At 38.1% G+C, this 23,140-nt stretch overlaps 3 protein-coding genes across 3 annotated transcripts in view; 2 read left to right on the top strand and 1 right to left on the bottom strand.

Annotated features, from left to right (window-relative positions):
* The window catches only part of fam167b (family with sequence similarity 167 member B), a 679,430-nt gene that overhangs the window by 147,900 nt on the left and 508,390 nt on the right, over positions 1 to 23,140 (top strand). The window lies entirely within an intron of this gene.
* Positions 44 to 7,268, top strand: ppie (peptidylprolyl isomerase E (cyclophilin E)). Its single transcript, XM_007257576.4, has 10 exons — positions 44 to 147; positions 1,370 to 1,468; positions 1,573 to 1,616; positions 1,861 to 1,887; positions 3,868 to 3,949; positions 4,487 to 4,590; positions 4,688 to 4,811; positions 5,608 to 5,793; positions 6,300 to 6,442; positions 7,100 to 7,268. Exons 1-10 carry the CDS (start codon positions 117 to 119, stop codon positions 7,166 to 7,168), a joined length of 909 nt encoding a protein of 302 aa, XP_007257638.1. The 5' UTR covers positions 44 to 116; the 3' UTR covers positions 7,169 to 7,268.
* LOC103023749 (kelch repeat and BTB domain-containing protein 11) lies at positions 10,166 to 18,664 on the bottom strand. Its single transcript, XM_007257573.3, has 2 exons — positions 18,155 to 18,664; positions 10,166 to 16,600 (listed from the first exon to the last, which is right to left on the bottom strand). Exon 2 carries the CDS (start codon positions 16,241 to 16,243, stop codon positions 14,213 to 14,215), a length of 2,031 nt encoding a protein of 676 aa, XP_007257635.2. The 5' UTR covers positions 16,244 to 16,600; positions 18,155 to 18,664; the 3' UTR covers positions 10,166 to 14,212.

Below are 23,140 nucleotides of genomic sequence, written 5' to 3'. Positions count from 1 at the left end.
GCTTTAATAAAAAAAATTGAGCTAGCAGCAGGGGGCAGTAGAACTGGGCAGTAAAACAGAAGGATGACTTTTATTTTGAAACCGGAAGCTGAGGACTGCAGCGGGCTACAGCAAATATGGCAGCGGCCAAACGTGTTCTGTATGTCGGTAAGTTCTAAAAAAGATCTCATATTTTAGTTTTATTACAGCTTTACACTAATTTAATTCATATACAACACAAAGCTTAAAGCGGTGACTTATAAAACCCTTCAATAATGTTTCTTCTGCAGCAGCATTAACTCTATTTTCTCTGAATATAAACCACTAACAACAGAACTAGCTTTAGTGATGAAAGAAATCAAAGTTTTTAACATATTAAAGGATCATTTAAGGGTTGTTGGAATAATACACTGAGGAATATTAATCAATAAATATATTACTACATTAACAATACGTATTTTTGCTGTTTTATTTTATTATAATGACTGCAGTAAGGATGGCTGCTATTCTAGTCTTTTGCCTATGCTATTCGTTTATCGTGGTAAATATGTATTTATTTATTAAAGTAAACTTACTAAAAGAATCCAAGGCTTTAGCTCAGTGTATATACAGCAACAAAAAAAAACTAAACTAGAAGTGATTTAATGAGCATATTGACACAATTCTAAATCATTTAAAGATGTTTCAGGCTACTTCATACAACAGTAATATAGTCAATATTTTAGTCTGTGTTTTTGTATATATAATGATGATATTATGTTTTAAGTGTATGTATATATATATATATATATATATATATATATATATATATATATATATATATATATATATATATATATTTATTTATTTCTTAATTACTTAAGTTGTTACTATTAGTTTTAACCAATCATATGTTTTTTTTTAACATATGCTTTTAACATACGCCTGGTTTATTTCTCAAAATTAATAAACAAATAACTACAGTACCAATCACAAAATTTGGACACACTTTCTCATTTAATGTTTTTTAAAGTCCTTTATTCATAATATTTTAATCTACATTATAGGCTAATTTGTTCATGACACTACTAACCCAATCTGGACAGGAAAAAAAAACTGCACATTGTATCCAAAGCTTTTAAAATTCCAATTGGATTTGCAGAGATGCATCTGAGTCTGGATGCTCTGGACCCTCAAATCTGACAGCAAAGTGTCTTTTGCTTAATTTCCAATTTAAGAAACAATTGTTTAAAATCTACAGTAATAGAAATGTGGGGATCCAACATTGTTGCTTCATAAACTTAGATTATGTGTTCTCCTTTAAGCATATTAAGCTCTGTTTGTTATTTGCTATGTTAGTTAAAAAATAAAATAAAAAAAAAGACCATTGTTTTTTATGTTTTTTTTTCAGGTGGCCTGGCAGAGGAAGCGGATGAGAAAGTTCTGCATGCAGCGTTCATCCCCTTCGGTGACATAACAGACATTCAGATCCCTTTAGATTATGAAACCGGTAAGAGAGCACTGCAGGCAGGTGCAATAACTCTTTCAGCTGTAATCTAGGGCAGTGTTTATCTGAATAGTTGTGTGAAATCTGTTTGTTCTCTGTTTCTGCAGAGAAACATCGTGGATTTGCCTTCATTGAGTTTGAGTTGGCAGAGGTGAGTGCTCACTTGTATGTGTACTGAGGAAAGAAAAAAACTATAATAAATATGTTTCCCATATTTTTTTATCAGGGTATTAAATACTGCCAGTTTAATATTATGACTGTATTGCCACCTAGTGTTTCAGTGCTGTACTGCTTTAACATGTTTGGCCTGTATGAAATTTACCACATTAAAGCTTTATGGGTTACTGTAGACTCATATCTAACTTCTGTACCTTTTTGAACTGCTTTGCCTTCAGGATGCTGCAGCTGCCATCGATAACATGGTAAGAGTCAGTCTGAAACCTATTGTGTGTGTGTGTGTGTGTGTGTGTGTGTGTGTGTGTGTGTGTGTGTGTGTGTGTGTGTGGGATCATATAAAAATGGAAAAACAGAAATAAACGTTACTCATTGTGCATTCATAATCAATAATTATTAGAGTTTGCATTTGATTAAAAAATATTAGTCAATCACGATAGAATTCTGTGATTAATCACAATCACACTTTTCCTTTCTTAAGACAAAGCTTTTGATGATCGTTATTTAAATGTGAATAAAAAAATCAGAGTTAGAAACACATAGATTTGTACTATTTGTGCTAATCGCTTATAAAATAATACAAAATCACAACAATATTCTGTGAGTCAATCATGGATAAAATCATGATACATTTTTTTATGCTGGTACCTGCTGGTATTTTTGGGAAAGAGACAGTAATAATAATAGTGTAGTGTGATATTTACACCTGGCAGAGTAAATATTTTTTTTTACTGTATTGTAATAAATGATCTCTGGGTACTTTTGATGCTTTTTAAACTAGAATATTGTAATGTCAAAAGTTTTAATAAAGAATATCTGTAGTGCTAGTGTGGCTTGAAAAGAGGAAACATGCTATCAGCTGCATGTGCGTGTATATATATGTAAATATATTCATTTGTGTAAAAAAGTTAAAGTTTCCAGGTTAAGTGCATGCATTACATTCATTACAACCTCATGTAGTTGCAATGTTTGAACTCCAGAGGGCAGAATTTCACTAGTGTAGGCCGGAGAACCAGTGACGAAAGCACATGACGAAGCTTGTGTCAATCGTTCTTGTCTGAAACCAATCACACAACTGCTTTTTGACCTTTGACCTTTTTATTAAGCCAATTAGCAGCCAGAGTTAACTGTCCATCATTTTTTGCTGCAGCTCCCACAAGCCAAGAGAAACTACAGATCCTACAGTCGCGGCCTGAACATCAGCCACCCCATCCCCAGAGTCTAAAAAGAATGACACTATTTAATCCACTACATTATTGGAAATCTAAGATTGATTAATTTAAGGGCCATTCCACCGAGTGGGTTCAATTAATGTCCCCAGAAAAGTGCATGTATAAAATGTGCACAAAAAAAAAAAAAATTATCAAGCACAAGTGTCTTGTACATTGACCTAATTGCAAAAGTAAGATATGTAATTAAAAACATTAATATAAAATAGTTACAACACTGAAGAAATAGATAATACATGGTGTTCACACATGCCTGTGTTGGGCCCTTGAGCAAGACGATTACCCTGTTCTGCTGCATATGTTGTATCATGGCTGAACGTGTACAGTGGCCGAGAAAGCCCAACGCAGTGCAAATAGAAAAGCGCTGCAAAAGCACAAAACACATCCATTAAAATTACAACACAGGCGCAGCAAATAGAAAAACGCGCTGCAAATAGAAAAACGCGCTGCAAATACAACCACAACACAACGGAATTTTCCCGGGGGACCTTAAAAGATACTGTACCAGCTAAGCTGCGTCTTCAGTAAATTCTCGGACTTCACTATGTGTACAAAGGACAATAAGTGGCAAACAAGGCGTTTTGTGAAGCAGAACTTTTAATAATATGCACACAACCGTGGTAATCACAGGTAATAAACATAACTTACTTTTCAGAAGCTTGTTTGCCACTTATTGTCCTTTGTATACAGCTGGTACAGCATCTTTTAAGGTCCCCCGGGAAAATTCCGTTGTGTTGTGACTCACTTCCGTTGTGTTGTGATTGTATTTGCAGCGCGTTTTTCTATTTGCTGCGCCTGTGTTGTAATATTGATGGATGTGTTTTGTGCTTTTGCAGCGCCTTTCAATTTGCACTGCGCTGGGCTTTCTCGGCCACCGTAGAACGTGTGCTGGGATATACAAAGGGCAGAATGATGTACTGAACAAGTGTATCAGATTGTTGATAATTATTGTATGTAAGACTTACTTTAACAGGACTTTTTTTTACTTGTGTTTTGCAGAATGAGTCTGAGCTGTTTGGCAGAACAATCAGAGTGAATATTGCCAAACCCATGAGGATTAAAGAAGGCTCCTCTCGACCGGGTCAGTACACACTCTGTGTTTGGGTTTAGTTTCTAATACAGGGATTGAACCTAGACATAGACTGTATTTTTCTTTCAATAGAAAATCTCTACACAAAATGCTAAGTAGTCGAAGACTAGGCCTAATCCCTCTCTGGGAAACTTTAGGACGGTAGCATGCTGGTAACTAAAATTAGCATATGCTGATTGCTGTCTGCTAATTGCGAGTGAAAATCAAACAGGATTTTAGCTTCATGATATAAATTTAAATTAGTGCTGTTAAGTGATCGTTTTTTTTTTTTAATAATCCAAATTAATTGCATTCCTAACTTTTTGCTAAGATATTAGTATCTTTAAAGTGTACAGTTCAAATACATTTTGGCTGAGGAGCAAATGAATAATTAATAATAACTGGTTCAGAATTAATAGCTCCCTGTAATGAACATCAGTCAGTTGTTCATGTGTTATTTGTTTTTAAATCCTTTACGTAGTCAGATTTCTCTTATGGTTGAAAACATTCATTCAAATTTTTGTATGTGTTTTACTGTTTCTACCTCAGTGTGGTCTGATGACGATTGGCTGAAGAAGTTCTCAGGGAAGACCACAGAAGAGTCGGAGGAGGCGGAGTCAGCAGCACAAGAGAGCAATACAGCCACACAGGAGGTAAAAAGGAAAAAATAAGAATGGAAACAAACTTTGTTCACTACTCACTCACTACTCACTTTACTCACTCAGTTTGTGCATGGCTCTGTGTGTTCAGGGAGAGCCGCCAGCTAAGAAGGGCAGGGCGAACCCGCAGGTCTACATGGACATAAAAATTGGCAACAAACCTGCAGGCAGACTGCGCTTCCTGCTGCGAGCGGACGTGGTGCCCATGACTGCAGGTCAGAACACACACACACGCATGCACACACACACACACACGCACACATTTTATATATGCTAATTGATGTTATTACAACACCAATAAAACAGCATTTTTTAAAACTATCTTTGGCTTTTATTTAAACATTTCTTTTGCTTAACTTCATTTAATTTCTTAACCCTTTCAGACCCTGCATCCATTACAATAGACATCATGCATTTTTTTATTTTAAATGAGAGCTGTTTTCCATCAGAATAGACCTTGAATCAGCCAATCAAGAAGTTTATAAAACAGCAAAACGGTAGCTTGGCACCGCCCACTGCACTGGAAAAACAGTAGTTTTTCCATTGAGGCAAAGTAACAGCAAATTTTTACTGATTTTACTCATTTTAATGTGATTTAGAATTTTTTTTAATCCTTCATTTTACTGTTAAGGGATGGTTAGTAAAATAGAACACATGCTTCCAATGCAGTGGAAATAAAAAAAAAACTATTAGACATTTTAGTTCATTTGGATTTATTTGCTATATAGATTTTATGGTGGAATATTAGAGTCTCCTTTTCTGTGCATCAGAGACCGAAATTAGCATTCTCATATTTTTCCATCACTGGAAAGACTCTGAAAGAGTTAATTATAGTACAGCTGAAGCTGAACTACACATCTGAACCTTAAGGAGAATATTTCCTCCCTCTTTTATATTTTGCCGGCTAAGAAGTTGCTGATGGTTTAATGTTTGATGATGCAATTCCACTGTTCCCACCTGTTTAAATACCTCTGGTTTCTGATCAGTGACTGTTTCTCTGTTGAACTGCAGAGAACTTCCGGTGTCTGTGTACCCACGAGAAGGGCTTTGGGTTTAAAGGCAGCAGCTTCCACAGGGTCATCCCCCAGTTCATGTGCCAGGGAGGAGACTTCACCAACCACAACGGCACCGGCGGCAAGTCCATCTACGGACGCAAATTTGATGATGAGAATTTTGTGCTAAAACATACTGGCCCAGGTGAGGAACCAGCTTAAAGCAGCCAGAGTGATTCTTCTGAGCTTTGAGAATACTGATGCCTCCTACTGCAGGAATCTGTTTCATATAATTACAGTAGCATGTTTAAGGATCGAGCAATTCATGTGCAGATTTGCACGCCTGCCAAGACCTGCAGGAAACCTACATGTTATATTTAGAGATGTATAATAATGAAGTAGAACTACTTCAGTATTGTACTTAAGTTCTAAAATACTGTATTTGTACAGATGAGTCCTGGAGCTTAAACGTCTACTGATATTCTATAGTACTGTACTTTTACTTTCAATACTATAGCACTACATTTTATAATAAACTACTTAAAGTACAAAAAATATTGAAAACTTTAGTACTTCTACTTAAATATGATGCTTAAAGAACACTTCCAACTTCTACTCAAGACACTTTTTTGACAGAGCACCTGTACTTTTCCCTCAAGTCTGGGTCTCTTGTAGTACTTTATAAATGTCTGGTTGTTTGTATGTTTGTAGGTCAGCTGTCGATGGCTAACTCTGGGACGAACACTAATGGCTCACAGTTCTTCATCACCTGTGATAAAACAGACTGGCTGGATGGGAAGCATGTGGTGTTTGGAGAACTGATGGAGGGCATGGATGTAGTGCGGGCCATGGAGGTGTGTTTAACAAATCATTCCCTTTTTTTTTTTAGTTAACCACCAAAAAGCTGTTACAGATTTCTAATAACTGTGGTCACAATCTAGAGGGGAAGATGAGTAATGCTAGCTATTCATAGACAATAAGGTTAGTAGCATAACAGACAAACAAAAAGGTAGGCTAGAGGGGAAGAAAAAAGACTAGAACAAACTTATAAAAAAATATATTCTTTAAAAAATATATATAATTTAATAACATTACTACTAATAATAATATTTTTTTTTATATAATTAATGACATATTTTTTTCTTACATCTTGATGATTTTGTTATAAAAAAAGTTCATAAACTCACATTAAAATTTCCTGTAGTCACTATGGGTTTGGACTGTTAGTGGTTCTGTGTTTTACTTCAGCTTTAAATAAAGCAGCACTCCATAAAATTATTTCTAATTCAAAGTGTTTCTGAGTTTGGAAAGAACAAACCACTATAATAAATGGTCTGGTGGGTGCTGCTAATGGCACTGATACAAGAACTACTGGGAATATAGGGATGTCAACTACAAACTGTGTCTTCTCTTTAGCGTTTTCAGTGTAAGTGCATATTCTCAACGAAAAGTTGAGGTAAAAAGTAACGGGCTGTTACTTTAAGTACTGTTTTGCTTTTTTTCTTCTGCAGGCTCAGGGAACAAAAGACGGCAAACCCAAACAGAAAGTCATCATATCAGACTGCGGGGAGTATGTGTGATTGTTGTGTGTGTGTAATGTGTGTGTGGCTCACCTGTTATGTAGATTAATTTCTTTTGTATGACTGTTCTGTAAATATCTAATAAACATTTTATAAAGAACATCAGTATCCTCTGTGGTAATGTGTTGGAGTGTCGGGACATATATTACCTTTTTTTTTTTTTAGGTTAGAGTAGATATATGGTCTAAACAAAACATTATTCTTTACACATACAGAGTCTTACATAAAGAGATCATACTTGCTTTGTTCTCAAAAGTTCAGTTTCAGTAAATTTCAAAATGAGCTGTTTAAGGGCTCTGTCACTTTTATGCAAATTAGTTGTCTAGTGGCCACGATTGTGAATCCGCTGAGCGGTAATCACACAAAAGTGTGGAGTAGAAGTGTTGTAAAAGCACAAAACTCATTATTTGAAAGTAATTACATCTCCTTCATCCACTGACTTTTCACAGACAGTAGGTACAGATCCCTACCTCAGAAGAAGTTTGTTGGCTAATCCCACTGTGTACTGCCTGAGATTTTTAACCAGCATAATGAAATGGCGTTTCTTTAACTGATCTAGTGGGTGGGGCTTGACAGGTGAGGGGTGGTGCCAGGGTAGTTCTATGGAGTCATCCAAAGGCTCATAGAAGCATATGATTCTTTAGTATTATTTAGAAGTATTTAGCAAACAAAAGGACTTTACACTTTAGATTCTTCTAAGCAGCACATTTATTTTTGAGGAAAGATCTGCACACACTTGGTATTTTAATCTGTGTCGTCATGAGGGAGAGTCACCTGGAATAGTTTTCTTAGCATCTTGAAGGAGTTTCTGGAGGTGCTGAACAATAGTTGCTGTTTTTCCTTCACGCTGTAAAGCTCCAGCTCATCCCAAATCACCATCTCAGTTCATCAGGGTAAGGTCAGGAGATTGTGGAGGACAAATGCTTTTTTTTCTGTTTGTTATTCCATATGTGTCCCTCAATTGTTTTCATGCCTTTAATAAAAAAAAAGCTTTAGATTAAACGTAGATTATTGTTTCTTTGTACACGTGATGTGTTGTTAAGTGGCTCAGTGCTCTGTGCATTTCCAAAGTAACCTGTCCACTAGGTGTCGCACTGGGCTTGAGGATGTAAGGAGTCTACCAGAGCTGGTTTATGGAGAGCCTGCCCACTTCATATTCCCCTGTTATATCAGAGAAGCTGTAATGAGGAGAAATCTGCTGTGAAATGAATTTGGAGTTTAGTGAAACATTAAAATGAGTGACAATTTGTGTCGCATAGCCCACCCAGTATACCCCCAGCATTCTGAAACACAGCACTTTTAGCCAATGATCTAAAAAGGTTTACAATACTGGTGATAAAACTAATAGTTTTATCCTATTGCCAAAACAATAGTAAGCCTCAGTAAAAAAATATTGTATTTCTTAAAATCTACAGATTTCTCTCCGGAAAACTGTTTATTTGGGTGAGTAAAGTGCTTTTGTTTATTTATAGTACGTTAAACTTAGATTTCCAATATTTTCAACAGCGCGGTTAGCAGCAGCGCTAGTCTCGGTTAGCAGCACTTAGCGCTAGTAATGCTGCCTGACAGGGCTACACTGAGGAACCCTGAGAAAGCCAGGGCGATATTAACTATCGGTTTGTCCCACATAGTTTGTTTTATCATGGTAAACACGCAGACAACAGTCCGATATACTCACTGTTAGAACGTACGCACGGTTAGAAGGTTCTCCAGCAATGCTAACCGGGGTTAGCAGCAATCTACAGTTCGATATACTCACCTCTGAATGGCTAAAGAGCTAGCACTTAGCGTGGTTAGCGGCTAATGCTAATACTGCTCCAGTCTCGGTACTGGAAAACTAAACTGAAACTCCTGTATAATGCTGTACTTCAGCAAATTGGCTTTAACACACTGAATTTTGGGAAAATTAAAGGATTTTAGGTGCATCTTATAGTATAAAAATATATAATGTGCAATTTTTTTTCTTTTTTCCTGTATATTATTTTGTTGAATTTGTATAGAAGACCATTCCTATGGAAGCCCATTCCTACCACCTAAAAAATATCCAGCACATTTTTCTCATTTATCTCATTATTTTGAGAAAATAAGTCATTAGTTTGAGATACTATCTTAATATTTTGAGATACTAAGTCCTTATTTTGAGATATTATTAATATTTTGAGACACTATTTCATCATTTTAAGATAGCAAGTTGCTTTTAGATTATTCTCTCCAATGTCCGAAGGCTCCGGAGGTGATTCCTCTAAAAGCATCAATATTTAATGATTTGTGAATCTTTGTCTGAAGTAGTCCTCAATAATAGTATCCATTTTGCGTCTTTATCTCACCTGCATCTGTCTCTGTGAAGTCTACGCGTATCTCAAAATAACAACTTAGTATTACAAAAATCTCAAATAATCTCAAATTACAAAAATCTCAAAATAATGACTTATTGAAACAATGAGATAACAGTTTACTTAATAATAATATAAACATGTGCTTCCTTTTTTTTGATGGCAGGAATGGGCCTGGATATTAAAGCCGTGAGAAATTCAGTCTTGTTTGCAATCAGTTTACCTACGCACTCCTTGCTGTAGTCTAAATGACCATAAAGCTCAATTTGACTAAAGGGATTAAGCTGAAAAATATGATTTTTGTGTAGTCTGAAGTTTTACAAATATGATGCTCAGTAAAAAGAAACAAAGTCACCTTAATTGAACTAAAAAAAAAAACAAAGTCACCATAATTAAAGAATCAATTACATAAACATTTTAAACAGATCCTCTGACCCAGAGGAGCAGAAAATTTGGTTTTAAATAATCTGAGAGCATCTCTGGCTTGTGTTAAAGTTTGTAAGAATGAATGTGTTTGTGTTGATCGCAAACCCACAGCTGGTGTTCTGAACATTTTGCCAGTCCAGCTGCCCACACAGAAATGATCAGAATCTGACGAATGTCCACACACACACAAATACACACACACAGAAACATACTGAATAATAACACTAAGAGAACTGGGTTTCAATGACCAGCAAACAGAAAATACAGTTTTATTTCAGCACAGAGACGGACGCTTGTGTTAGACTGTTAAACTGAAATAACGGCAGTTCGAAAGCTCTGAGCCGTGGACCAGCTGAACCTGGCGAGCCATCCCGATCCATCCTGGCCATACAATAAAGCCCCCCCGAACAACAGCATACCACCCTAAAGCAGCCTATTCACATCCAAACGGTCAATGTCATCAAAACATGTCCTCCAAACAGCAGCGACACGATTCCTTTGTCAAGAACATCCAATCACGTCAAGCACAAATCCACCTCAGAACTGCAGATTCCACTTCACTGTGTTCATGAAACAAATGCATCCATATTGAATAAATCAAAAACAAAAAAAAAACAACAGAAGGTTCAGAATCGTAGCTGCACAGGAGGACAAATTAGATTTAGACATTTGTGCTTTGCTTCAGGAATCCATTCAGAGACTTTGTGCTCTTAGAATCACGATGTAAAGAGTCAACTAGAAGGCAAACCCTGAATCTGTGCTTAAGCTTAAAATTTAAGTCAGAACTGAAGCCTTTTTTGTAGATTTGTGTTCGAGATGTGAAGTGTGAAGTCATTTAGAGTGGAGAGGGGGTTGATGTAGCTCATTTAGGACAAACCATATGTAGTAATGTGCCTTACACCAGGAGGGTGAAGACTAGCACATGCCTCCTCCGATACATGTGAAGCATTTTGTTTCTATTTGATATAATATATTTTGGATAGTAGCTAAAAATGAATGAACCAATTGAAAGGCTTATCTACATTAGGGCTGCACGATATATCATTTAAGCATCTTCATCACCATGTCACTTAAGGCAATTAAATCAAACACGTCATGTTGCAATGTTCAATAATTGAAATAAGAAGTAGATACACAAATGTTTTCTCTGTATCTGAGTAAGTGATAGGCTACTGAAGCTATGGGTCGATCCGGATCTCTGACGCGAGACGCGCGTGGGTGGGGGTGGTTCTGTCACGGGTCCTGTGCGGTTTAATATCGCAATATATATTATCAAAAAATAACATTGCAATTATTTTTTTTTTTCAATATCGTGCAGCCCTTATCTACAAACATAGCTAAGTATGTAGGTAGATAAGTATGTAACTCGATCATGAGGTGTTTTCTCAGAAGACAGCTCCGGAACACCCACACCTGTATAAATTGTGAGGTGTTATCTTGTAAGTGAGGCTGATACTGGCCAGCATGCTCACTTTGAGGCAATAAATTATGTAAATTATGGGATTGGAGCTGAAGGCATAATCCAGCATCATATTCCACAGAGTTCCTTGGCTTCCATAAGACATGGCAAAAGTCATGGTACACAATACCAGTTCCTGTCCTCAGAAAGAAGGAACAGTAATGATATTAATTTTGTTGTGTGCCATATAAAGTATTCTAATGTCTGATTTTATTTTAACTATGCTGATTGGTTTATACACCAAACCCCACTCTCCAATAACTGTTTACATCATTTTAATATGGTGCAATATGGAACCGACCAAACAATAATGTTGTAGGCTGTCTCATTTTCTTCTCAAAGCTGTAAAACATCCCCATAGTGGAAAAAAAATCTTTTTGACAGTGTGAATCATGGAGTTGTTCTTTACATTGTGTCAAAGTTTCATGATGAATGAACCGATAGAAATGCTCCAATATAATCTTTTAACATTGACTTCCTCTAAAAGTTGAGAAAGGGGTTTCCTTTTTTTGTAAAGTTGCCTTTTTGAAGATACAAGGATTTTCTGTGTGACAGGGATGTATATCAGAATAAGGGCTTAATTAGGGTAATAAAGCTGCTTATATTATTATGCAGACTTTGTTCCAGTTTTTGTCCTTTGTACACTTCACTGAACCCAACAGCAGATTGGGAATGAAAAGACTTTGCTCAGTTATTTGGATGGTAGCAGCACACACTCGCACACACTCACACACACACACACACACAAACACATAGATCATTTATCTTCCAACAATCCCTAGCATCTTATTGCGAGTCCAGATTGAACAAATCCATTAATACTGCAAACATTGGATTATACAACATCCAGTCCAGTAATTTGATAAGGAGTTCCCCACAGTCCAGACACTCAGACACTATTCGGTACAATTCCATGTGATCAACAGGGATGGACAATGATGCACAGCTTTGAATATGCTTATCGGCATAATGTTAGCATTTGATCTATATTTTAAAGTAATATCTAATGCTGTATTCACGGAATGTACATTTACCCACTGTGGGATGTATTAAGGATTATCTTATCTTTTGTGACCGGCTGCCCGTTATTTAGCTAATTACTCTAGGTAGAAGCAGACCAGAAGATAAATGAATGGATGGATGGAGGAGCAGAATGTTTAGGTGATGCTGCACTAAAGTTATTACATTTCTTCTGTATTCTGTATTTGTAATCCAGATAAAACCTCTATATAATAAATGTTTATGTATTGCAATCTGCAGAAATATCAGATATCAGCATTAGTCCACAGTTTCCATATAAATAGCCCAATGAAATTTAAAAAATCAATTTCCTATTATTTATATTTTTCTTGTTTAAAATGTTCAGGGATTTTTGTGGCATGATTGTTTGACTATGTCAGAAATATTATTCTATCTGTTTTTTATATCTTAATTGTAAAAATATTATAGGTCCCTACATGAATGTTTATTTTTAGCAGGGACGTGCCATATCGTATTATATGCAATAATAACGTTTTAGGGCCATATCGCCCACCACTAATTCCTAGAGTTACTCATTTAACAGGTCCTAACAACATCCATTTTACAATTCTGTTTTTATATGTACAATGTGAGTCATTTTTAAACTCCGTTTGGAATCTCAATTCAGCAAAGCTTTGTGAAAGTGCTTCAGATGGAATGAAATGTCTGCCACCCTCTTTAATCAGCCTCAAAGCAGCCTGTGCTGTCCCCACACCATCAGCCTTCTTGTCTTTGGCAATGCTTCAATTATGTTATTATTTGTTCACTACAAGGTACAAACAAGCCCTTACTCTTTTGCCTTCTTTCTTTTTTTTTATCTGACCTCACAAAGGTTCTCCGGACCAGCTCACTCGATGGGTATATCTATGGTAGGCTAGGTTATGCTAGATGAAGGTTTAGATTTTTTGCTCTTTTGTTCAAAAATCACTGTTTATCCAGCCCTTGTTTGTAGCTAATAAAAGATAATTCAAATATAATTCAAATATAATTTTGCAGTATCTGCATACATTCAAACGTTCCCAGAGAGTGAGGTCTGTATCTTTACTGCATGCTGCCAGTGAAAGAGAACAAGATTTAAGTGCGTTGTGCTCTTAAACAGCGTACAGATGTACAGCGCTGGCGGCTTTTCTCCTCTCAACAGTGCCTAGTTCAATGGCTTCGCTTCAAGTGATTCACAGGCATTTGCTCAAAGGTCCAACATTATTTAAACATTTAAACATTTTAGTTTTCTGTCCTACTATCTGTGCTTTATTTACTATTTTCATAATATTAAATTATTACTTGTTCTCTACTACTCTGATAATAAATTTCATTTTTTTAGACAATATTTTACTTGCATAGGATCTGTGGCTAAGCAAAGGGGCAATCCTAGCTTTATCATTGTGCTCTTGGTGGTCATCATATGACAAGGTATTTTTTGCAGCCGGGAAATCTTCTGTTAAACCATCCAAAAATACATTAAAAAAAAAAAAAAGTACGAAACAAAAGTGCACAAAACAATGGAACAAATGGAGAATGTTAAATGCATTGGCAAAAATGCATCGATATATGCTTCGTTGCTATCCCACAATGCTGAAACAAACAGAAGGGCAGTTCGTTTAAGGCTTCCCACGGGCACATCCATCCACCATGCAAAGAGAAACATTCCTATTTCGAGCAGTTTAACGCAGTTTAACGCAGTTTAACTGGGCATGACAAACTTCACGAATAATAAAGCTTTTGTAATCACGGATCATGCTTCTTCACATTTTCCTCTCCAGTTCTTCCCTAATGAGTCACATGAAAGAGAGAGAACATCACACCTTATCACACGTTTCGGTCACCTCTGTTGGGCAAGCTCAGGACAAACGGGAACAGAACTCCTTTGGACTCCATGGGAGCTTTCAGAGGTTCCTCCGCGAATCGAGCACCCTCTTCCTCCACGATAAACTGGAGGGTCTGGGTCTTGTTGACACAGTAGATGCAGTTGCCAACGACGGCGCACCTGAACGGCAAAGGGCTCCCTTGTTGGTGGGAGGCGCAGTCGTGCCACATCTTGACGATGGTGTTGTACTTGAACACGTTGACCCCTTGCTCACGGTTGACGTCAAACCTGTAGATGAAGCTTTTTAGCGCCACCATGTCTGTGGACTTCTTCCGGCTGTTGTTGTACGGGCACTCCTGCCACTCGTCTCGTTTGGGGTCATACTTCAGAAGACGGTAGAACAGAGAACCCCCTGAGACGTACAACTCTCCATTGCATGTGGTTGCTTCGTGGGCAACAGCAAAAGCTCCTTTAGGCAAAGGAGCAACATTGGACCAACGGTCCATGCGAGGGTCATATTTCTCCACTGTGAAGAGACATTCTCCGCCAATGGCATACAGGTATCCGTCCATGGAGACCAGCTTCAGCTGGGACCGCGCTTGGTTCATGGGCCGTACCTCGCTCCAACGGTCCGTGATGGGGTTGTAGCAGAAGACCTTGTCAGAAGCCTTGCCTTTTTCTCCATACCCTCGAATTCCACCTGCAACAAACAGATAGTTGTACATGCTGCAGATGCCGCAGCCCTTTGTGTTGATATCCTCAGGCATGATGGTCAGAGTGCGCCAGTCCTTTGTGCTTTCATTATAGTAGTAGATCATGTGGTTGTCCTCAAATGAAGCAGTGGACAGCGGGCTCTGGGGTCGGCTGTTATTCCTGCTGGGTGGCCTGCTGCCAACACGGTCAAAAACGTCATTGATCTCCGCTGCCATCAGGCAGTTGCGTCCTTCCATGCGGTTCTTGAGGACGAGGTCCCTCTCAGATCCTGTGAGACGCCCATAAACAGCAGGATCTCGCAGGACCTGCAGGAAGTTGTCGCTCATGAAGCGATACGCCGTCTCCTTCAGTTCGCTTAATCTTTGCTTTTTGGCGATGGTCAGAATTTCGTAGCAGTTCTCTGTCGTGACTTGCGAAGACATTGTGTCAATGGCAGCTTGAACCGCACAGGGGATCTGCAAGATTTTCGCACCGGTGATGACATCCACAACATTGTCCTTATTTACATGCATTTTGGAAGTGTAGACGTAATCTATCAACACTGACAGAGTCTTATAGCTCACTCCTTTCACCTTCAGAATGTCCCGGGAAAGCCTGGCCTTAAAATAATCACTTTTTTCAGCTAACACAGACTTATGTGCTTGGATCTTCTGTCCACCCACTTCAATGACTAAGTCAGGATCTTCTCTGACTGACACGTCATTTCTTAGTCCATTGCCACTGTGTGTTACATCCTGTGCTGGTGCAGACTGTCCATATAGCCTATAATGGCTGGTACCTGCTCCCTGCGATGAACTTAACAAGTTACCCAGTGCTTGTTCCAAAGATCTTGAGTCCTGTGACACAGGGGGGGCATTGCTGAAGTCATCCTGACTCCCCAAGCTAAGCGAAGGGGGAAGCTCAGGTCTGGCCCCATTTGAATCATCCTTTATTCCGTTCTTATTAAAACACTCACTCTGCTTGACGCTAAGGTCCAGCACTTCTGTTTTAGAGCCACCCACCGTCTGTATGTGGTCCTGAAACCCGCTGTCACTGGAGCCGCAATCATGCAGGTACTCTCCAGCCCCTATGCTCTGCTGACCCAAGCTGCCAGTTTCTGCCGTACTCCCAGATTCCACAGTATCCCAGGACGTCTGCTGGCACAGAGCCTGACCATCCTGCAGCACCGTGTCTGAAATAAGAGTTTTACCAGGCCTTGCAATAACATCGTCACCGCCTTCGTTAATGATGGACTGTTCAGTGCCGTCGTGGCTGGCGGCGTGAAAAATTACATCTGCCTTTACAGTGAAGGTGTTTCTGTCCCGCAGTGAGCTGTTCATCCTTCCTCAATCACGGATTGCACTTTCAGAGGCAAAAATGGAAAAACGAACGATCCAACTTGTCAGAATTCAGCAACTTTGCTGACACAAGCTCAGGCCCCAAGTGGGTTTCAAGGCTGATTGATGTCCAATAATTGTTTAAATCCAGCTGGAATTCATTCATAGCCAGGATTGCTTGATGTATCCTAATCAGACTGCTCAGCAAAGCAGTCTGGCTCTTTTGATTGCTTTCCAGCCCCACCAGAGGGCTTCATTTCTGGCGTGAGAAGAAGAAGTTCCTTTGTTTTAGCCTCGCATCACTTGTGCTCCCACTGCCACTGTGTTTATCCTCAAACTGCAGAGTGTCTTCTTCCAGATCTGCATCAAAAAGAAAGTTGAAAAATAGATTAGCTATTATTATTTTAAAATGCTCTTTCTGTAGAGTTAAGTAAATACATTTAAATTTAAGTACAATCAAATCTAATAATCTGCCTGATGCCATAAATTATTAATTAATTTATTTTTGTAAATACAGAGGAGTGTTTCTGAGGAGGTTCCAACAGTCTTTAAAATCTTAATCAAGACAAAATGTCCAAAGATCTGAATGTTAAAGCAAACTAATATTACCTATAAATATCTTACAACAGTGTTTATTTTTTAGTGTAGCATTTATTTACAGAAAATGAAAAAAGGATTGAAATAACAAAAAGATGCAGAGCTTTCAGACCTCAAATGATGCAAATAAAACAAGTTCATATTCATTAAGTTTTAAGAGTTCAGAAATCAATATTTGGTGGAATAATGTTAGTTTTTAATCACAGTTTTTATGCATATTGGCATGTTCTCCTCCACCAGTCTTACACACTGCTTTTGGAAAAGTGTATGCCACTCCTGGTGCAGAAATTCAAGCAGTTTAACTTGGTTTGATGGCTTGTGATCCATCTTCCTCTTGATTATAATCCAGAAGTTTTAATTTGGTACAATCAAAGAAACTCATCATTTTTAAGTGGTCTCTTATTTTCTTTCCAGAGCTGTACACAAACACAATAGATGAGACAATAATGTAATTATTGTGACAGGTACTACTCTAAAGTATAAAACATATTCTGGTTTGCTTAACACTTTTTGTTTACAAAATACAGTAATTTCACATACTCCTGTATAGCTTTATTATAGTAATCAATATTAAATTTACAATTTACAAAAAAAAAAAAAAAATCATAAAAAGAAAACTTTTGACAGGTACTGTACAAACCCACTCATAGCCCATACCCACCTGAAAACACTTATTATAATATTTAATATAATATTTACTTAACTTATTAGATATTTTGGAGGGAAAAAACTAAGAAATAGAACAATCAGACGCATATTCTGCAGTTATTAGATCACAGGGGTATCCTAATGCAGAAGAATGCAGAAGAAGTCTGAGAGGGGGCGCTGTATCTCAGAAACTCTTTAAATCCGAATTATATTTCCATTTATTATTTATCACATCATTGGGGCAGGGGATGACCCCATTTTTTCATGTTTATCTGTGAGATATTCCACCGGGCTCTCAAGATCCACAAACTGTACAGAGCTATAGATATAAAAGTCAATTTAATGTGAAAACCAAGGACCTTAACACTGAAACAGGCACACCCTTACAAATTAGAATACATTACTCTAGTCAGAAATCGTTTAAAGCTGACTTTGATTTGAATTTACTTCACAAAATCGTTTATTTTAACCCTGAAAACGTTAAAAATCTGACGAGGCTTGAGCCTTTATCGTTATAGTGCCACCCTACCCTGCTGCTGCTGCCATTCATCATCACGACGAACGAATCGATTAAAAACTGCAGGTTTATCGGTTATAATATAACAAAGTAGCGCTTGTTGTCGTTTTATAGCAGATTACTATTAAATTAAATTAAACTGCAATACTTACGTGTTAAACGTTTTAAACGTCTTTTGAAACGTCATCATATAGTCCTTTATTTTTTCTTCTCTCAGTCAGTCAGTATATAAACACTCCGCAGGTGAGAGGACGACTCCAGCTCGCTAATCCGCCTCACCTAGCTATAAAAACCCGACCTCCATATTTTCCCCAGCGTTTAAAATATAGAATAATTTATTCAATACATATATAAAACCGTAAGCAGCGGAGCCGCTCCCGGGCTCTCTTTCAGTGCTGTCCTTCTCCTCCTCCGCCAGCAGCAACAGCCTCTCTGTGCGGTTCAGTCAGCGGTGCGGAGCGGCGGCTCAGGCCGGGCTGGCAGCTCTCCAGGCGGCAGGGAGCGCACAGGCTAATCCGCGGAGCTTCCGGTTCATTTTCAGTCCGCTGGTACCGACAGATCTCCCCCTTTACCCCGGGTGTAACGGGCCCGCCGCGGCTGAGCTGGGCTGCAGGAGCTGCTGGTGGTCCTGTAGTTGTGCTGGTAGTGAGGGGAGTTCTGGTGAAGCCACGCCCCCCAGTGTTAACCCTACACTACACTACAGCGCGCGGAGAGAGAGAGAGAGAGATTCCTCCACAGCCAGACTGCGGGTGAAGCCCGTTCCCGCCACCCGACATCACACATAGACAGCACGGAATGATATCTCGTTATTTTAAGATGCTACCTCATTATTTTATATGCTCATTTGTTATTTTGAGATGCTATCTTGTTTTTATAGTCTCATTATGTTGCGATACTAAATCATTATTTTGCGATTTAGTCAAGATTTTAAGATGTTATCTTGTTATTTTGGGATGCTATCTCGTTATTTTGAGATACTTAGCCATTATTTTGAGATACTCAATCATTATTTTGATATGCTAAGTCATAATTCTAAAATAAGTGATTATTTTGACATTATTTTTAGCTGCTAAATCATTATTTTAAGATACTATTGCAACATTTGAGATGCTATGATTTAAACATACTATCGCATTATTTTGAGATACTAAGTTGTTGTTTTGAGATGCTATCTCATCATTTAAGATGTTATGTCATTATTTTGAGGTACTATCACATTTTGAGATACTTTTGCATCATTTGAGATGCTAAGTTATTTTGAGATACCCTCTCATTATATTGAGATACTAAGTTGTAATTTTGAGATACAATGTTAGCCACAAAAAACAAATAACCACTTAGTATCTCAAACTAATTAATCTTTTAACATAATGCTTAGCATCTCAAAACAACAAATTTGTATCTCAACATAATTACTTAGCATCTCAAAATAATGAGATAGTATCTCAAAATACTGACTTAACATGTCAACATAATTAGATATAAAAATGCAGTTTTTTAATGGGCTTCCACAAGTGTCAGACAGTGGTAATAAAAAATAAAAAAGGGCAAATACTGCATAACATTTGGTCTTCTAGAGGGGTGTGGCTTAAGCTGAAATCATAAATGGAATAGAGTAGTGCTGGACGATATGGTCAAAATGTATATCACAATATGTTTTTTAAATTCTGTTGATAATGCTAACACCATTATGAACAGTATGGTGCACATCCTCTCACATTGGCACTGCCAGGCTATGGATGCCTATAGTGTTCTGCCCTTTGTGCTCAGCTTGAATGTAGTGAACAGGCCACAGCACCATGTAATACAAATCAGTCAGTAACAGATCCATCTAAAAGAACCCCTGAGGTATGTTTAACATCTGAAGCTCCACTTATTGTCCCATCTGAATTTACACTCTCAGATCTTCAGACATTGATGGAGATCCTGAGGTTGAGAGGATTAGGTGAGCTCCAGAAATGGGCAAATCCTTTCACGCAGGGCTATTCTACAGAACAGCTGTTCCTCTCACCATGGTCTTCTGTGTGTGATCGCCAGAGCCAGCGCCGGGTTAAAGCAGACAAAATGCCAGGGTCCAGACACCCTCTGTGCTTGACAACACACGCGTCAACAGCTCAGTCACCAGAGGGACCCTGTTACTACAGCCATCAGCTGCTCAGACTCCAGGGAGGAGGGTATTTCTGTAGCCAGCGCTGAAGAGCTAGCTGGTTGGCGGGTAAGGGCCTGTATTTGACCTTGCTGAGAGCTGTCAGACAAATCGGTTTCTCAGCCTGAGCTCAGGAGACCTGCATTTTCTTCAGCTTATGGCTTTTCATCACATGATGAAGATGAATCTGCATATAGACGTTCACATTTCAGTATCAAAGAAAGCAAGCAGTGTAATGATTTTAATGCTGTCATTCAAAAAAAGAAAATAATTTTGCTTTTGGACTGTGTTGAGCGTTTCATTTGTCGTAAATGGATCAATGTTATGACAAATACAAGGGGGAGACCACCCACAGAGCACTGTGCATGCAAGAGGGCCGAGTGCAGAACAAAATGTTTAAATGAAAGTGACCATCCAAATATTTCTCCTCCAAAAAAGCTCATTTTTGCATCAATTTGTCTAATAATATAGTAATTTGTGTTGTTACGATACAAAAATGTTGACTTTCAATGTGGTACCTACGATACCACAGCAAAAAAAAAACAATAAAAATCTGAAATTAATGAAATTAAATTAGATCAATTATCAAAAAAAAAAAAAAAAAGATTAGCGATAATGATGTTTATTCCTGAGTTTAAAAGAAGTAAATTCGATTAAATAAGAAATAGGTAGGTAAAATACCAGGTCCAAACATCTCAGGGAATAGATTACACTGATGATGGAAAACCCTGTTCCAACAAACCACTCAAGCACATTCTCATCGTTTATTGGTCAGACCTGTCTGAGGCCGAGCAATGAGTAAATACAGGAAGAAGGTTCTGTGTTCTGGACTCTGGAAAAAATAAAGACAACTTTAGTTTCTAAACCAGTTTCTCTGATTTTGATATTTATAGGTTTATGTTTGAGTAAAATGAACATTGTTGTTTTATCTTACAACATTTCTTCCAAATTCCAAATAAAAATATTGTTATTTAGAGCATAGCAGAACATGAAAAATGGCTAAAACAACAAAAAAGATGCAGAGCTTTCAGACCTAAAATAATGTAAAGAAAACAAGTTCATATTCATAAAGTTTTTAAAAAAGTTCTAAAATAAATATTTGGTGAAATAAAAACAGTTTTTATGCGTCTTGGCATGTTCTCCTCCACCAGTCTTACACGCTGCTTTTGGATAACTTTATGCCTTTACTCCTGGTGCAAAAATTCAAGCAGTTCAGCTTGGTTTGATGGCTTGTCATCATCCATCTTCCTCTTGATTATATTATAGAGGTTTTTAATTTGGTAAAATCAAAGAAACTCATAATTTTTAAGTGGTCTCTTATTATTTCCCGAGCAGGGAAGCATTTCGTAATAATCTGGGTAATAAACCAGGTTAAACTGCACCAGAACAGCTGTTTAGCTCAAACATGAGGAGAATATTAGATTGTGGAGTCAGATCATGTTCTTACCACAAATTAAGCAATCTGGAATTTGTTTGGGACAAGAGCGAGACCCCACTCCTCTTGTGGGTCTTAGTGTGGTTGGTGTGGTCTGCTCCAGAGTCTGCGATTACATTTTTTACACCTGGCAAAATAAACCGCACCAAGAGACCAAACACTACTAGAGTCTCGAGATTTTTAACCATACTAAATAGTGCTGGCTTAAAAACTCCTTGAGAAATGTTGTTTGCTTCCATCAAAAGAACTTTTATCACAATCACAAAGGAGGCCGTTTAGTCTGGTTGCAATAATTGTGGTCTTATTTTGACAGCATTTGGTAAACATGCTCTGTTCCTAGTAAGAAAAAAAAAAGGGGAGTCTTACCATGAGAATTTCACATGCTGTAATCATCCAGGCAGCTCTTCCCTTCCATTACTTCATGCACTGCAGGCAACAGCTTGTTCAAACGTGTTTCAGGATATTTCAAAATGTGTCACAATATACTGGGGAGGCAGCCTTGCTGCAGAGAACTACAGAGAGAGGATAACAGAGGGATTTCCCAGCTGATCTGAATTCCTTTTTGTTTTACTTGAAGTGGAATACTGCCAAACAAAAGACAGTATGACAGCACACATCTGGGAGTAGTGCACACAAGTCAACATTCAATCAAAAAAGTAAAGGCTACGTTCACATTACCAGGCTGAAGTGACACAAATCAGATTTTTTTCAAATCAGATGAGAGTCATTTTTATATGTGGTCCTTAATAGGATACAGTGCATCCGGAAAGTATTCACAAAGTATTCATTCAAAGAGCCGTCGCCCCAGTCTGAGGTCAAGAGCGCTTTGGAGCAGGTTTTCATCCAGGATGTCTCTGTACATTGCTGCATTCATCTTTCCCTCTATTCTGACTAGTCTGCCAGTTCCTGCTGCTGAAAAACATCCCCATAGCATGAGCTCAATATTTGTCTCATCAGACCAGAGAATTTTGTTTCTCATGGTCTGAGAGTCCTTCAGGTGCCTTTTTTTCAGGTGCAAATTCCAGACAGGCTGCCTTGTGCCTTTTACTAAGGAGTGGCTTTTGCCTGGCCACTCTGCCATACAGGCCTGATTGGTGGATTGCTGCAGAGATGTTCTCCTCTCTCCACGGAGGAACGCTGGAACTCTGAAAGAGTGACCATCGGGTTCTTGGTCACCTCCCTGACCAAGGCCCTTCACCCCGATCGCTGAATTTAGACAGCCGGCCAGCTCTAGGAAGAGTCCTGGTGGTTCCAAACTTCTTCCATTTACGAATGATGAAGACCACTGTGCTCATTAGGTCCTTCAAAGCAGCAGAAATTTTCTGTATCCTTTCCCAGATTTGTGCATCGAGACAATTTTGTCTCGGAGGTATACAGACAATTCCTTTGACTTCATGCTTGGTGTTTGCGCTCCGACATGCAGTCAACTGTGGGACCTTATATAGACAGGTGTGCCTTTCCAAATCATGTCCAATCAACTGGATTTCTTCGTTTTGAGGAGAGAAATCTGTGTAAATTTACTTTCAAAACTTGATTGACTTCAAAATAAACAGTTTT

Source organism: Astyanax mexicanus, chromosome 14 (assembly GCF_023375975.1).
Source record: "Astyanax mexicanus isolate ESR-SI-001 chromosome 14, AstMex3_surface, whole genome shotgun sequence".
Classification (NCBI taxonomy): domain Eukaryota; kingdom Metazoa; phylum Chordata; class Actinopteri; order Characiformes; family Acestrorhamphidae; genus Astyanax; species Astyanax mexicanus.
The sequence above is the reverse complement of the archived record's forward strand: the minus strand, read 5'-3'. Positions and strand labels throughout refer to the sequence as shown.

Excerpts from the sequence above, each read along its gene's own strand:
- LOC103023749 (XM_007257573.3), bottom strand. The coding sequence starts at position 16,243 with ATGAACAGCTCACTGCGGGACAGAAACACCTTCACTGTAAAGGCAGAT.
- ppie (XM_007257576.4), top strand. The coding sequence starts at position 117 with ATGGCAGCGGCCAAACGTGTTCTGTATGTCG. Across the intron at positions 1,617-1,860 it reads TTGAGTTTGAGTTGGCAGAG|GATGCTGCAGCTGCCATCGA; the intron begins GTGAGTGCTCAC and ends CTTTGCCTTCAG. Across the intron at positions 4,812-5,607 it reads CGTGGTGCCCATGACTGCAG|AGAACTTCCGGTGTCTGTGT; the intron begins GTCAGAACACAC and ends GTTGAACTGCAG.